Consider the following 16815-nt stretch of genomic DNA (forward strand, 5'->3'; position numbering starts at 1 on the left):
CATACGGCGACGGACAATGCGCCGCACGAACCAGCACACACTTCGACCAACACACACTTCGACCTACGCCCCCCCTTCAAGATGTTTATGAAAATTAAACGAGCCGAAGGCGAGCAGGAGGTTCCCTCACGCCGGAGGCGCCGTGTCATACCACGACGGACAATGCGTCGCACGAACCAGCACGCTTTTCTTTAATTTAGTAAAGTTATACACCCGTGCCTCTCCTAGTGTTCACCTGTGCCTATAAAGAAGTCACACGATTGAACAATTTTGAAGACTGCCGTTTTACAATAAAAAGTTGCTTTTTTCGTTACTTGAAAGGTCACATATGATAGTGTTGGTAGTCCCCGCCCGTAATTACCCCATAAATCTCCATTACCCGGAAATATAATGGAAACAAAAAGGGAAACGTGAAAGGGAAACAGGGAACCAAGCACGCGAACTGGTATTTATTTGTGTTTTCGCGCCGAAAGGGAAAACGAAAAAATGTGATAGTATCAGGGTCAAAGTGCAAAACGCACGAAACCACAAACCTGAAAGGAAAAACCGGAAACCAACCGCGCCATCTGGTTTTCCCTGGCGGGAGCGCTCCGCGCGAGACACTTGTCACGCGCGGGACGCTCCCGAACCGCTCGTTACGAGCGCTCCGAAGGAGCGCTCTTTAACTAGTTGCTCCCGCAAAAACACTGTGAGTTGAGAGTGGACGGTTTTGGATCGGACAGGCTACGGGCTGCGCACCGGACAGGGCGGCCTGCCTTGCCCATCTTTCTTTTTGGTTGGGCCCACAGGCTAGGTGGACGCTGCTTGAGTGACTGGCAAGCCCAAAAAGAAAAGAAAAAAGACCGAGTGACTGGCCTGTGGGTGTGGGGTCAAGGCGTCGGGTGTCAGAGCAGCCGCCGGGTTTTGAGGAGCGAGGTTGCTTGCATCCAGCAATTAGTTCAATCCCGCCGACCTTCGCAGTTTCTGGGCGCGCCGGCCCGCCCCCCGCGGGGAGGCGAGCGGGAGGAGCCGCCGTGTAGAGGAACGGGGCAGGCGAGCGAGCGTGAATGGATGACGACGAGGAGGAGCAGCTGGAGAAGGAGGAGGAGGTGGCCGAGACGGGGATCGACTCCCAGGTGCGTGTCGACTCGACCATCCGAGTTCCTCGCCCCGACCGCCGCATTATACGCAGTATTTCGTTCCGAATCAAACGCCCCAGTTATCGCTGCGCCCGTTCGAATCGTGTGCGGGAAGTGGGAAACCCCAATTTAGTGCGAAATGCCCCTCGTGTCCCTGATCTGGAATGTAGCCGAAGCTATTGCTTATGGCACTTGCCACACCCGTGTGCTTGTTGTGGCGTCGCATGGCTGCTTTTGATCTGATGCACATGCCGGTGCTCTGATTCGGTTCCATGATTATTTTAGTGCTGCTTTTGCTTCGGTTGCTCTCTAGCCTTTGATCAACTGGTCCTAGAAAATGCGTTTAGAAGAGCTAGCACTTCATACCACTTGAATCCATGTATCCAAGCGTCACACACTTCTTCCCTGCTATTTTAATGAGCATCCCTCTTAGCTTATGAATAGTTTCCAGGACTCGAGGCACGGAGCATACCGATGTTTGAGATAGTTGTCGCTTTGCGGCCTTGCCTTATAGATTTGGCATGCTTCAGTATTGCATGCCTCTTACACATTTAATGTCCATTTGACGCGCCTTTCAGTAGAATGGTAGATTCTTAATGATGAATTATGATGAAGTTTGCTGCACAACTGTTTCGACTCAAAAATTGTTTCTAAAATTGTGTGCATACTGTGGACACCAAAAAGGAAAGCCGTTCTGATTGAAGATTGCCTACTGCTTTAGCCTAAATGTGGAAGCATAGTATGCAAAGGTCGAGGGATTTTACTTGTGATAGGATGAAGTGTTTATGCTGTTTTGTTACTGGGAAGTCTTGTTCTGCATTCGATTGTGTTAGACGCTGTGTTTGCATTCGTTTGGATAATGTTTTTGCCTAAAATCTAAATGGGCCTCTAGTGTTTGGCAAATATTATTTTAAATTGTAATTTCTGTTGTTGGTTCTTACGTCACCACACCCACAAATCTGAGTCTGATTTGTGAAATGTCTAATGTGTCTTACTTGATTGGATCAGTCTATCAAGCAGGTGGAGCTGTGGATTTGTGTAACAGAAAATCTCTTTTTTAATGTATTATTTGGCAATGTTTCTTCTGGATGTTTAAGTGCTTCTACACATCCCAGCATTGAAGAAAAGCCTAACCACAGAGAAAAAAAAACCAATGATTGCTCCATTATACCATTTGTATTTACGAATTTGTATGAGAGGTTAAATATTTTTTTATCAGAATGCAAGCAAGGTTATATGTTTATTCATGGCCATGAATAATTCTGATAATTCTGAATGGATATCTTGGTTTACTGGAGAGTTAAACAGTACTACTGGCTGAATCATATTCCTGAAATGTAAAGCAACTCAGAGGAGTGTGGTGTGTATACCTCTGAAGTTCTTAATAGTGCCTTCTTTAAGCTTCCTTCACATTTTTCAAGGATAAGGCCTCAAAATTTTAGTACAAGTAATGTTGCTATATTAAAACACCATTTTTCTGAAGAGAATGCCATACTTGCCAGGGGCCTTCCTTTTGTTTTGATATTCATACATTGCAAAGCATGAATGGCCTTGGATGGCTCACTTTGGAGTTTCTTTCATTTATTAGACTGTTTTATGGCTTCGTGTTTAGGCCAAGTTGTAGTTTCTTTTTCACACTCAATGATCTTAAACGTGATACTTTGGTAACTCCAGAATATCTTATTCACACATAAGAGTGTTTAATACTAAAGTAGTGATCTAAACACTCTTATATTTCTTTACGGAGGGAGTACCGTTCTGTAATGAATCTGATTTCCAGTGTTTGGACACTGAAGGTTACTGATCAATGGTGCACAAATGTGGTGTGTAGTTTATTTATCTCCTGTTTCTCTTGGTAATTTTCTTTGCCCGCTTCTCTTGTTTCAGTGCATTTGCTCTTTGCTCCATATAAACAAGATTTTCGAGGTAGGAATATCAGAGCATCTGGCAAATAAGTTGAAACATATGAGCATTGATTTGGTTGAAAAGGTACTAGTCTCCAAGCCGGTGCTGTTACTTCCACAACTAACTAATGAAAGTTTGAACTAGTTTCATGATATTGTAATAAGAAGTTCCTTTATTCTTGGATGCTTATGTTTTCAGGCAAATTCTTCAATTACAGCAGAGCTGGATTATGTATCGAATATGGTTAGGACCCGTACCATTGTCCCTCACTTTAAATGCAGAAGAAAGTTTGTGCATGCGTTTTACCCTTGTCTTTGACTTACATTGATTTGCCGTGATGTTTTAGATCATTACGTACAACAATATGACCATCTCAAAATTTTGAAATAGTATGAGTTATGCTATACCGTATAGCTTTGTACAAATCTGCCTACTCTAACTAGGCAATTGATCTTAGTGAATTATATGAATTGGTGTGGTCAGCACTCGGGCTTCTAACATCATGTAGCATAGATTTGCATGAAATGATTTACGGATACTCTTGTATGAAAAGTTATTTGTGAAATTTGTTGCTTCAGACCTGGGTAAACATGTTAGCCTTGGACAAACAAATGTACAATGATTGTTCAATATTATTTTTCTTCCTAGGAAGTTATTCACATTTCTGCTGAATCTGTGGCTCTGTGCAGTGAACGAGTGGTTGTGTTACAATTTTATCCAAATAATATGTTAGTATCTTATTGAGTGAATGCATATTTGTTTTTTCTGGGGGTTGTTGAGGCTTGCTGTTGCCGTTTCACCTTTCATAAATTGATGACCTCTATCTATTATTGATAGGTGATTGGTGTCATTGACGTACAACGGAGTAAGGAAAAAGGCTATGAAACATTGGTGAAAGAAAATTTATGTGATGAGGTCAGGCCTTGGTGTGCTTATCCTGAAGCTGTATTCTATTGTCCTATAAATTATACTCTTTAATCGGTCCCATACTTTACTTTATATTCAACAATCATTTAGTTGTAATCTATCACTATAAGCCAACTATCAAACTCCCATCTCTTTGTGCAATAGTTGAAGCAGGCTTATTGGCTATTGCATTGCCTTGAGCGTAACCAGTACTTGTGGTATTCGTCCTGTTCAGTTGTTGCAGTTGGTGATTGCCATATAACACTATTAAATTGATTTTTTTCTCATTTTCTCAAACTCAAAACATAGTTATGTTCAGCTTTGCTAAATACTCCCTCTGTCCCATAATATAAGATGCTATCACAACCAATATGTGAGTACATCGGTTGTAATAACATCTTATATTATGGGATGGAGGGAGTACTTCAGTGGCTCACAGGGGTCTGGTCGAATTGGGTAATAAGAACAGATCGTTGTGTTGTGTGGACCTTGTCTGCAGATTTGTGTGGGTGTGCACATATGTGGGTACTATTTAAAGTTTGAACACCATTCTTTAACGTGATAATAATTCATCATAACATTAACTTTTCTTGGCAACTTCTATGGTTCTTCAAAATATCTTGATCCTCCTTTTAAGTTTGGTATCTAGTATTGTATGTTTCCTTTTTCTCAACGATATGGCCTCGTTCTTCTAATCAAATGATCGTCCTTGTGAAATATAGTTGGATGAACTGAGGATGGTGTATGAAGAATTACCTGACTTTCTGGAGCAGGTGATGGATCTTCCAAAGTGGATTTAATTTGAAGCATCAACTTTTTATGCCTTTGTTCGATAAATTGTAACAGTTCTGCTGCTTCTAGGTTTCAGCTAATGAAAATGCCTCCTTCCCTTTCTCGCTTGAATGCAGAAAAGCTCCGCTTATTGTCTATGTACACCAAATAGGTATTTTTGTTGCTGATCCCCAGATAGAACTTTATTCTTGTTATCCTGTTAAATTTGATACTATCGAGTCCTCCGTATGATATACATTGCTATTGCATGCTCAAGCTTTGTCTTCTTTCTTTTGTTTATGCTATGGAAAGTATCCTTGTCTACTATACTAACATGAAATATAGATAGCAGGGGTTCTTACTAATGTGCTTTTCTTTTTTTAGAAACCAACATATTTTTTCCAATCATGGAGCATTTTGTTGGGTCCAAAGTTAATCTTACAGGAGAACATAGTTCAATTCCTTTTACCCTTGGGTAGTTTGGCTGAAATTTGTGTGTTGGTGCAGCTGGGTACTCTGGTTACACCTTGATGTAGTTGCATGAGAAACATTAATTGATTATTGGTACCTTGCATTAGGAACTTATAAGATAATTCCATAGCCTATTTTAGGGTTAATTTACGAAATTAATTTTTGAACTTTAAAATGGCTGTTGCATAATGTATGAATGTTTTTCCCTCCATCCCCGCAAACGAGGTGTGGAACTTTTCTCTCAGAATTTCACTAATCAGGAGGCACCCTTGTTTGTTCCTCTAACATGCTGAATATGCCCTTCCACACTGCACCCCGCTCTTCTAAGGACGTAGCCTTAATTGTGTTGTGAACAGCTCACCTCCTCTCACCATAATTCCCGCATGCATGCATCAAGAGTAATGGCCAGTGCCAATCCGTGTAGAGCTAGCTGCCTCTGATTGGCCATGTGCAGTGTGGCTGGCAAGAATAGTAGCACTTTTGGTGTGCTAATAACTGCTCAGCGTAAGATTTATCAGGGGTAAAATAGTCCAAAACTTCTAAGCGCGCAACTGCGTTGGTCTTTGTGATTAAAAAATCTTGCCTTGTTCATAGGAATGGAGTGAGTATGTGACCATCAACTAAGTAATTAGGTTCATTGTTCAAATATTTGTTTTAACTCCTTGTTTGACTAGTACAAATTAAAGTTTGAGGCAATATCTGCAAGAAGATAAGGGTTTGAGTCTGGTCTGCATATGGATTGGAAATATTAGCTATTTGTTTGTAAACTTCTTTCTGGTTGTGATTTACTAGTTTCTTTGTCTAATTTACTATAGTTGGTACTGAAGTCTTACATTATGGAATGGAGGGAGTAAAAGTTAATAATGAGAACACTCATGTGTTTACCATTTATGATGCTGACAGGATACTTGATGTGTTTTTTTGATGAGAAGATAAGTGAGGCCTTGTTAATAGGACTTCAAGATTTTGAATTTGCGGTAAGCTGTGTGTTGTTTTATTTCGTTTGGTTGTTAATGTGTAATAAGTTCTATGCTCATCAGTTTTCAGAAGATCGGGAAGAGAGAAGGTTCTACTACCATACTCAAAAGACAAGAGAGCTGGACAACCTTCTGGGAGATATTTATCATAAAATTCTTGGTAGCTTAAATAATTTATCTACTTATTTAATTCTGCTCCCAATGCTGTGGTTTCTTATCAAATTATGTATACTGTTGGCGCAATAATCATATTTTCCCTGACGATGAAGATAGAGCTACTTCTACAAATGAGTTTATTTTGAACTTGATGTTCGATGGTACTTTACCTTTAAAGTTACAGTGCATGAATAAGCAAACAGTGAGCATTTCACCTTAACAAGTTTATCTTGCCATCTTCTCCAGATATTACATGCCTGTGGATTTCGGAATGTAATTCTATATTCATCTGCCAATTTCTTGCTATTTTATATTTTGTTCCAGAAATTTCTATAGTTCAAGTTTACATGTAACCTTTTTCTTAATACGGGTCTAAACATGTGTCTTATTGAAGCTTGCAACGGATACCCTTTTTGTATTTCCAAAATTAAGTCGATTATCTATTTGGTCTCTCTGGACTGTTATACCAGTTTTGGGATTTTTTGTGATAATTTGCATATTTAGGATAAGCAAATCTGCAAATGGATAATGACTTTGGCGTTGTTGCGCTGACAGACATGGAAAGAGCAATCATAAGGGATCTAGTATGCCGTGTTCTTCAGTTTCTACCTCAACTGACAAAAGCAGTGAACTTTGCAGCAGAACTTGATTGGTATGCACACATTTGTTACATACACTCAACTTACTGACAATATGGCGATCTAATGAGCTCTTGTTGCTGTTACATTAGTATTTTATCATTGGCAATTGTTGCGCGCCAAAACAATTATGTGAGACCCATCTTAACTGAGGATTCCATACTTGAGATACAGAATGGAAGGTTAGTATTTATTCTTTTTCATTCTCATGTTACATATTAGTTGGGTATTACTAACAATCTTATGGTTGAAGGCATTGAACTTACTTCAACAACAATTTAGACATGCTTTGCAGGAAATGACAGTTGACACATTTGTTCCAAATGATACGAAAATCCGCAGTGCAGGTGGCTAGTTCCCAAGATATGTGAAATTCTAAACTTAGTACTTCTCTTATTGTCAAGAATCTGATTTATGGCTATTTCTTATCTCAGGAAGAATAAACATAATAACTGGACCTAACTATTCAGGGAAAAGCATTTACATTAAGCAGGTAATGTTACCTGAGAAGTGCTTTGTGCACCCCCAAACTAAATTGCACAAATGTTTAGGCTGTATCAGTTAGTTCTGGATTAAAACATGGCTGCATATCAGATCGTTAATATACTTTAAATTTTGTGTTTTTTTACTTCCTAGGGAGAGCATGCATGTGCGAACTTCCTACTTTCATGAACTCTAAAGGTGTGAAATAAAGTTCAAGTTGTGTTGGATATTTGCTTTCAGGTTGCATTGGTGGTTTTTCTTGCTCATATCGGAAGCTTTGTTCCTGCTGATTCTGCTGTTGTTGGATTGACTGATAGGTTTGTTTTTACATGACATGTTTCAGTATGAAGAATTGAGGGGAAATTATTAGTGTATTAGTGTTGCAGGTCAAATGCTAATATGTATACGGCTCATGACACACAGTTATCGTACTAATCCTAGATTAAAGTTTTATATATCTGACATGTTTAATAATGATCTTTAGGATATTCTGTGCAATGGGAAGCAAGTCAATGACAACTGAGCAGTCAACATTTATGATTGATTTACATCAAGTTGGAACAATGCTCAGGTATCATATTTTTATCCACCCTTAAGTTGTCTTGTGATCTTGAATATACAACCAAAGAAATTTTGCAGGCATGCAACATCGAGTTCACTGTGCTTGTTAGATGAATTCGGCAAGGTTACTCTAACAGAAGGTGAGACCACAGAAAATCTGAAATTCTTCCTCCCATCCTGAACATGAATTAAGAGTAGATGGCTAACTTTCATTCGTGATTCCCTGCAGATGGTATTGGTTTGCTTGGAGGGACTATCAGTCATTTTGCAAATTATGATTATCCTCCAAAGGTTAGGTAGCCGGGTAAATGTTACTGTTGATTATGAATCTGATAGTATTGCCTGTCTGATCTTCCTTACAGCCACACTTGAAGTTAATACCATCATTTCATAGTTTACTAGCTCAGATTTTTTGCGTTGCTACTATCTTTTTTTTCCTTTTCACTTTAAATTAGGCATTTTAATGCCACATCGGTTACTGGACATTGGTGTTGTGAATACCAGTACAAGAATGGTTACCCTTGTTTGGCGGCAGATTTATGCATTTTTAGAACTGAATTAAAATTCGACTCATGATAGAAAATGGATATACTATATTTTCTAACTTGAAAAGAAGATATACAGAAAACTCCAGTATGACTCGAACTCTGTACTTGTGTGAAAACGGGACTGTAGAATAGAACACTGAGTGCAAATAAGGGATGGAAGTAAGGCATAATGTTGCGTTCCTTGTATCATATTGTTTATTTTGTTTTATGCTTTCAAGCATGGGTAACATATTATGGTCAATGTATCGTTCTATACCTAAAACAGGTTCCATATATGGCTCTATATTTTGTCGAAGGGAAAACTTGGTCCGATATTCATTCTGCATCCTATAACATATTTCCTACTCCATAAGAGTTTCTTTCATACAACAAAAAAAAAGTCTTTTAGTCCCAAACAAGTTGGGGTAGGCTAGAGTTAAAACCCATAAGATCTTGAAACCAACTCATGGTTCTGGCACGTGGATAGCTAGCTTCCACGCACCCTGTCCATGGCCAGTTCTCGAACCGTAAGAGTTTCTTTCATAATGGCATATTTTTTTCTGAATGGCGTGAGTATCACGACACATTAGTTTTGCTGATTGATTTGTATATCTTTTAAACAGCTTGATTGAATGTGGGAATGCTATAAATTTACTCTATGGATAAATGATCGAATTCTTGTACTAATATTTACCACTGTAATGTGTTGGGATATGATCTAACTGTTGCAACCTTGCAGGTCCTTTTGTCAACACATCTGACGGAGATTTTCACCGAAAATTACTTACCACAGGTTAAGACAATAACTAGTTTGCTGGTGTATAGACATTTAGTATTTCCTTTTACATTTGAGGTTTCCTGACCCTGGTTATAACGATTGGTAAATGTGAGAAATTTTGCAGTCTGAACATATAAAATGCTGTACCATGAGTGTTCTGAATCCTGATGGACAGACAAGCAATGAAGACATCATATTCCTTTACAGGTAAGTAGATATGAAAGCTTAGCTGTTATGTGTTTTTCTTGTTCCGAATAATTTCCTTTTGGTACTAATTTCTTATGCAACTTGTGATACCGATGGTGAAGACTTGTACCTGGACAGGCACTCTTGAGCTTTGGTAAGCTTATGTATACTGCATTTATACAATGATAGATACGGATCCTTTTTGAGTCAGATAACAAGTAACACATCTTTTCTTGCAGGACTTCATTGTGCACAGCTTGCTGGTATGTACATGGAGTAAACTTCTATTGAGCTGGCAAATTGCGATAGCATGATAAACTAATCTGCTTTCATGTTGATGAAAGGCTAAATTTATTTATTTATTTCACACTGTTAGTTGCCATTGTATTCAGAAATTCATATGCTATGGGAGTACTATTTTACTTGATCTACATCGTGACATGTGTGGCTCCAGGAGATCTTGTGAAAAGAAAGAAACCGAATAGCATGAGTGCCCATAGAAAAATGATCCTCATGTTTGGCTGTCCGCAGGTGTCCCCGGTGAAGTTATTCAAAGAGCTGCTAGTGTTCTGGAGGACATCCATTCCAAGAGACCTGTAAGGCGCATGATCGATGATAATTTGGCGGCAAAGGACAAGCAATACCAGGTTATGACTTGAATGCATGTTTGTTCTGCCGTTAGCTGGGCCTGTTACATGCACAATGGGTATAGTTATTGTAAGTGAATATATGATGTGTATTTGTTCAAAATTTCAGGATGCAATGGCAAAATTGTTGGCCTTCGATCCGCGCAAAGGTGATCTGAACCACTTCTTTGAGGACGTATTTCCCCCTGAGGCGTAGATTGGGCTGCGTTGGAGTTACAAGAGTGGCTGAAGTTCGGAACCAGCAGAAGGTTGTACATAAGCCGTGAAAGAAAATTGGAGTGCTGTTGGCTGCAAATACTTACTCCACCTATTGCATGGTTACAGTTGTACATATGTTTTTTTGCTTCCCCAGCATATTCAAATGAGCAATCGATTTTGACCATCCAGTCCTTAGTTTTGCCGAGTCGATTCGGCAAGATTTAGTGTTGTCACACATGGGAAGTGCTCGTCTGCACATGGTGGCAGCTGCACTGGACTATCCACGGATTTGTTTAGTACGCTCGTGCGGGTATCTGGATCGATCGTGGACAAGGTCTACTGATGGCTATTGACCTAACTAATTGTTTGGGCATGGTCTACTGATGATTTCGTAAATATTCGTGTACTCCCCAGACCCGGTCTACTGACGGCTACCTATCTCATCTTCTCCGTTGTTACTCCCTTCATTCGGAATTACTTGTCGCAGAAATGAATGTAGTCTAGGTACATCCATTTCTGCGACAAGTAATTCCGAATGGAGGGAGTAGTTTTCTATTAAAGCTATGGAGCCAAGCATATATAACAATATCAGTTTCAGGAGCTAACGCGTACGATGTCATTTTCATGTATTTTTGATGACCTACTCTATGTCACCTGGTCAACGCGCTTACACCCGATATCCTTTAACACATCCATCGCCTATATATGTTGACACACTAGTACCAATGATCTCACAACACGATCCATCTTGCAGCCATTTCTCTCTTTAGCTTCCTTGGAGCTTGTGATCATTAGTTGATAGACAACATAACCAATTTTCTCTCTAGCGCTAACTTCCACTCCCCATCATATTTTCAGTTACTAGTAAGTCAGCTAGCTAGTACTCCCTCCGTCCGGAAATAGTTGTCATCAAAATGGATAAAAGGGGATGTATCTAGACGTATTTTAGTTCTAGATACATCTCTTTTCATCCATTTTGATGACAACTATTTCCGGACGGAGGGAGTAGATCCATATTTAATCCATGGGGACCAAAGCTCTTATTCTGATCACCGTGGCCATGACCATGCTTGGGATGGCGCTCGGTGCCAGCCACACTGTAGGCGCGCCGGACGGGTCGTGGGACCTTCGGACCAACTACTCCTAGTGGGTTTCGAGAATCAGGTTCACCATCGGCGATGAGCTCAAGTTCCAGTACCCAGCCTCCGTGCACAGCGTGGTGGAGGTGAGCAAGACGGGGTATGACTCCTGCCACGGCTCCAGCCCCATAGCAACTTTCCCGACCAGTAATGATGTTGTTCTGCTTGCCACCGTTGCGACCCGGTATTTCATCTGCGGCGTCTCCAGGCACTGCGACGCCGGCATGAAGGTCGAGGTCAACGTCAAGTCGAAAGAAGTGCGGACTGTGCAACGGTGCCGACGGACAGGGAACCGACGTCGCTGCCAGTCTGAGACAGTATTAAGCTCAGCTGCGGCGGCTGGCGTCGACCAGTCTACGGCGGCCCGACTAGGTCTGATAGTTGTTGCGAGTGGTCTTACTTTGTTCTCTTAGAGTGAACAATGATTGTGGTCCTTTTTTCCTTGTTCGGTCCTAGCATGGTCCCTTTGTGTATTGAATTCAATTCTGTTGTGAAATGTAATTGCATTCATTATAATTGAATTCAACATATCTTCTTGCAAGAACCCAAATAATAACCAAGCGTGTAACCATGAAATAAATTTACAAAAGATATGTTGAGTGCAATGACATTACATCCATCCATTAGATACAACGGAAATTCAGGTAGAGCTAAATTCGTCTAGATAAGTAACATGATCTTTAAGGCGAAACGGTGGGGTAAACACCCACTCCAAAATTTTATATTATTGGGAAGTGTATGTACACACTGGTTTGAGATAAGCCTAAAAAGAAGATAAATGAAGAAAACAAACCCTAACAAACTGACCCAAAAAATAAAATAAAATTACAAGACTTCAGATCGCCAAGCTTTGAAAGCATTGCCATATTTCGTTTTCATCTTGTGTCCCAAAATCTGCCCGCCAAGAAACAGAAATTACAAGAGTTCAGCTCGCCAAGCCCTTGTTCATCCTGTTACCATCAAGCTAAAATCATCAGCTCGGGACCCCTTACTCGAGAGCCCCTGACACGGGCTACGTGGCTTAGCTCTCCAGCGAGCGACGTGGTGGCGGGTGTTGACGGTCTACCTCGGCCCTGTGGGTAGCGAGGTGCATGGTGATGGGTGATCCTGGCGTAGCAGATGACTTCGATGGAAGCTTTGCCCTGATCTAGATGTGGTGCTCCCATTCCGTCATGGTGGGGTCCCGTTAGAGTTTCCTCGATGTGGTGGGAGCGAGCGAAAGCTTTGCGCTCCGGCACCGGCGGCGACAAGGCCTGCGGGGGATGTTGTATCCCTCTTGGGGCGTCACCTTGGACCTCTTCTTGCCGTCCAACTCTTAAGGTGAAACCTTTCTTAGCTTTGGCTGATGCGGCGGCGGCGACGCTTTGTGTCGTTACCCTCCTGGGGGCATCGCCGGTGAGGGTGGGTCTTCCTCTTGCACGGTGGCGTGTTTCATGTGCTTCTTCTCGGCTACTAGCTCGAGGCGTTTAGGTGCACTTAGAGCGTTTGGCTAGTATTACCGATTTTCTTTAAATCAGCTTATGAGGTCATGCCTTGTATCGGGTCATTTTGTATCAGTTTGGTTGTTTATGCCTTTATCTATAAAGGGGGCGAAAGCTTGTTTCGAAAGAGAAAACGATTTGTGAAATTGACTGTCCTTGATGGCCTATTACAATGGTGCGCATGGTGACCGATCTTGACCAAATTCAGTCGACCAACGCCTATTACTATCCTTCTTGTATTTGTTATCCTGCCTTCTATATAATAAAACTATGCTACGTAATTTGTGTACTCTTGAGAAAAGATGATTACGTTTTATTTTCCAATTTTTACAATGATATACATTTTAATAAATCAATTATCATGCGGTAGAAATATGCACGCACGCACCAATACGTTCATAATGTTAATCAATGATTAAGTTCAAATAATTAATGTTTAGCACGCTCGGGCACCGGATTGGTAGCAGCCTGAGGGATTGCCGCAAGACCCAATCTAACCTCGGCTACGAATTCCATCGTCACCATTATTAGATTATTGTCATAGTATAATAGGCGAGCCAAGTGTTAAAAGAAAAGAGAGACAATTGACAAGTAGTGGAATCGCTATTCTCATTGATTGGGTTTGTTACAATATATACATCCCGTAGGGACGCGACGATACATAGGGACACGAAGGGAGAGGCGCGTCGGTTGCCTGTTGGCAACGGCATGGCAGTTAACAAGGGGAGATTCCCTTTCAATTAAACATGTGTGTTTAATTCTAACACTCCCTCTAATCTTCGCTTGTCCATGTAGTATCATCAACTCGAAAGAGTCTCCTCCAAAAACTCTGTGGGAAAAATATGAGGAGTAGTGTAAAATATGTTGCTAAAACTCCTTCAAACCCAGTGGGAAAAATAAGGAGAAAATGATGCAACATATAATGGTTATTGTCTCTTTTAACTCAATACGAGAAAACTCATAGAGTTTAGAGGACGATAAATATGTCATATACACTTTCTTAAAAACCCCGGTGGGGAAAACAGAAAGTATGACATATGATCTTATGTTGATATTACCTCATTAAAAACCTTCATGAGAACCTTTAAAGTAAACTCATTAAGGAAAAAAGAGTATAATATGATGCTTTGAACAGGAACAATTCAGGAAAGTACTCCCCCTGATCCTTGCAAATTCTGAAGCCATCACATACCAACTCCATGAACGTATTTCTGGAATGTAGAAGCTGGTAGAGACTTGGTGAATAAATCATTCACATGATTTGACTTGCAAGATATGCAATATGATGATATTGCTAATTACGTAACCTGTTTGCATCCGGGCAACACAAGCAACATTATCTTTGAGATAATGGTTGGTGGATGTAGCCATAAGGTCTGTTTGGAAGACTCTTCATGAGGGGGCTACCACACCTAGTATGAACACCAAGCTTGTCTACGATCTGACATAGTGGGGATCTAATCGATGTATCCAATGATATCGGTGTTCACATTTCTGTGAAACTGAAAAACCAGGACAAGATGTTTGATGCCTTTGGAGATATCGATAGATATTCTTGAGTCCCAACCAACTGTGTTTGGTGGATCCAATGGCATTATGGAACGTTGAGTCCCAATATCTCATTTCCATCATCTCTTGGTCTAAATAGATCTTTCTCTACGTCTAGAGAATGAACTACCATGAGAGTTATGGATGGATAATATTTGTCCATAATGGATTTCTCCAATATATTTTGGATATAGACAACATAGTATACCATAATGTATGAATGAAGGTGCTCAAGTTGTAATAACGAGCGGTATTTTGGTTTACCCAAATCCTTCTTAAACTCTGTCATTTAGATGATTACATGTGTCGTCATTGCAGACACACAAACATGGATAATCATCATTGTAGGAGTAATCCTTGTGAATAAGGAACTCACTACGTCGGTTGTACCAAATGTACCGACGATAATAATAAGTCATATGGTGACTCATTGATTTTACACAATGTATGTTGCATTTTGTACTTCGATTCAGAATTGAGATTCCATCGGAAATCAATCATATATGTCTGAATCTAGTGATCCACATGGACATGTGATCACTACATCTATCAACTGCAGAGATAGATGATTTTGAATTGTCAATGATATAAGTTATCGGAATGAGATTCCACCTCTGGAGAATAGTTGGGTATCTGCGTGAACCCTTGTGCTACAATACTTGCTCTTTATTTCACCACCTCATTGTTCTCAATTCTGTTTCCAGAAGAAAACTGGTGTAGGTATTGCCTATGAATACCTTCCCATTATTGAGCAAGATCATTTCTACCTAGATTATACCCTTTGCTTGAGTTCAGTCCGAGTGTTGATCACACTTTGCCATGGCCATGGTATTTGGATCTGAATCATTTGTAAGGTTTTGCAATCTAGTTGAGAAATGTACGCCGACAATTGTAGACTTCTGGTTATATGATTCTCCAGAATCTGTATATCAATATATAGTTGATGAAAATATCGTTACCCGTAGTGACTTCTCGCGATTTCCCAATGCGATTGAGTCGGGTATTCCGATGTCCTGGTCATTGTGTGCACTATGACCTGGGTTGATGGAGGTTTCCCGTCCACTGAGTGTATACTACCCATTAAGTGTCTGCCAACGTGAAGTTGACTTGCATTTACTAATTCACAGGCCTTGATATCCTTTCTTGCGAGAAGCTGAATCCTGGTGTACTTCTGCCATACATCTCCCCATGTTGCTTTGAACAAGGAGTGGAGTGGATTTTGCTTGTACCTCCACTCTTTCAGGCGTACTTTTGCAGGATTGTAGGATTGTGTGACACCTTTATAGTCAGTAAATGAATCTGACAGATTATTTGCAATGTGTTGCAAATCTTTTGAATGCATGGTTCAGATCTTTGAGTACGTGGATTTGAGGCAGAAATGTGTTGAACATTCCACTAATTTCCTGGCATTTTTATGGTACTTGAAATCTCCCCCTAATGCCTGGAAATGTTCCTCATTAAATCAGCATACTGGCCTTGAATAACTCCCCATGCGAGGGGCTTGAGGTATTGACGGAAATACAGTTATTCCTCACATAGATCCCAACTATATGTTGAGGGGCCAATAATGTATGCTGGGTGGTGATATCGGTATGCAACCGAATTACCGCAGATAGGAAATACTTGATAGATTTCCATGTATCAAAGACAGAGGGGAATAATATTATGCAGTTTGGTCATGAGCGTGTAAAAACTACATGACTCCAACGTAAAGTTGGTAAGTTGCAATTCCAAAGTAAAGATAATGCAATGAGCATAACTCTTTGGATAGGATTCTACCAAACCATTTTGAGTCTATACATTAGGACAAATTGCTAAACTTCAATCCAAGGGCCAGAGAGAAGGCACTCAAGGAGAATTCTGCAATGTTATCCATTCGATTTGCTTGAAATCGATGTCAGGATAATGAGCCAATGGTTTCGTGTGAATAAAGGACACACTTAAGACCATCATGTAGATATGTCTTTTAGAACCATGGAATACCTGAATAGTCTACTCAATGGCTGGGAAGAGCCACTTACCTCGACTTGATGCACTCAAGGAGTCTGAGTGGTTCAACGTAGACTTTAAGGTGTTCGAGCCTTAAAATTAGCTTCCCTGTGTCACTTGTAGTGCACATAAAATCCAAATGTTATTAGACTTTAGCATCATAATAATCACAAACTATTGGAATTGCTGATAGTTTCGGTTTCAACCCAATGTCTCGATGACCAAGGCTAGTATGCCAAGTTTGTCATGTACAAGACACTCTGGAAAACTATCTCGTACGCAACATGTGCTACGGGTTGAGTCGTATGTGTAGTTCAATCCAGAAGATACACAGAG

At 40.4% G+C, this 16815-nt stretch overlaps 1 protein-coding gene and 1 pseudogene across 1 annotated transcript; both read left to right on the forward strand.

The window, feature by feature from the left end:
* The first annotated feature begins 1026 nt into the window (after positions 1–1026).
* On the forward strand, positions 1027–10510 carry LOC119308822 (DNA mismatch repair protein MSH5-like). Its single transcript, XM_037584985.1, has 22 exons — positions 1027–1115; positions 3006–3107; positions 3222–3266; positions 3861–3938; positions 4652–4702; positions 4791–4872; positions 6075–6148; positions 6212–6308; positions 6860–6956; positions 7035–7124; positions 7225–7289; positions 7377–7435; positions 7666–7742; positions 7910–7996; positions 8065–8126; positions 8216–8277; positions 9253–9306; positions 9416–9498; positions 9600–9631; positions 9717–9740; positions 10009–10124; positions 10234–10510. Exons 1-22 carry the CDS (start codon positions 1047–1049, stop codon positions 10318–10320), a joined length of 1593 nt encoding a protein of 530 aa, XP_037440882.1. The 5' UTR covers positions 1027–1046; the 3' UTR covers positions 10321–10510.
* An 836-nt stretch (positions 10511–11346) lies between these two features.
* LOC119350634 lies at positions 11347–11874 on the forward strand (annotated as a pseudogene).
* The last annotated feature ends 4941 nt before the right edge of the window (positions 11875–16815 follow it).

Source organism: Triticum dicoccoides, chromosome 1B (assembly GCF_002162155.2).
Source record: "Triticum dicoccoides isolate Atlit2015 ecotype Zavitan chromosome 1B, WEW_v2.0, whole genome shotgun sequence".
Lineage (NCBI taxonomy): Eukaryota > Viridiplantae > Streptophyta > Magnoliopsida > Poales > Poaceae > Triticum > Triticum dicoccoides.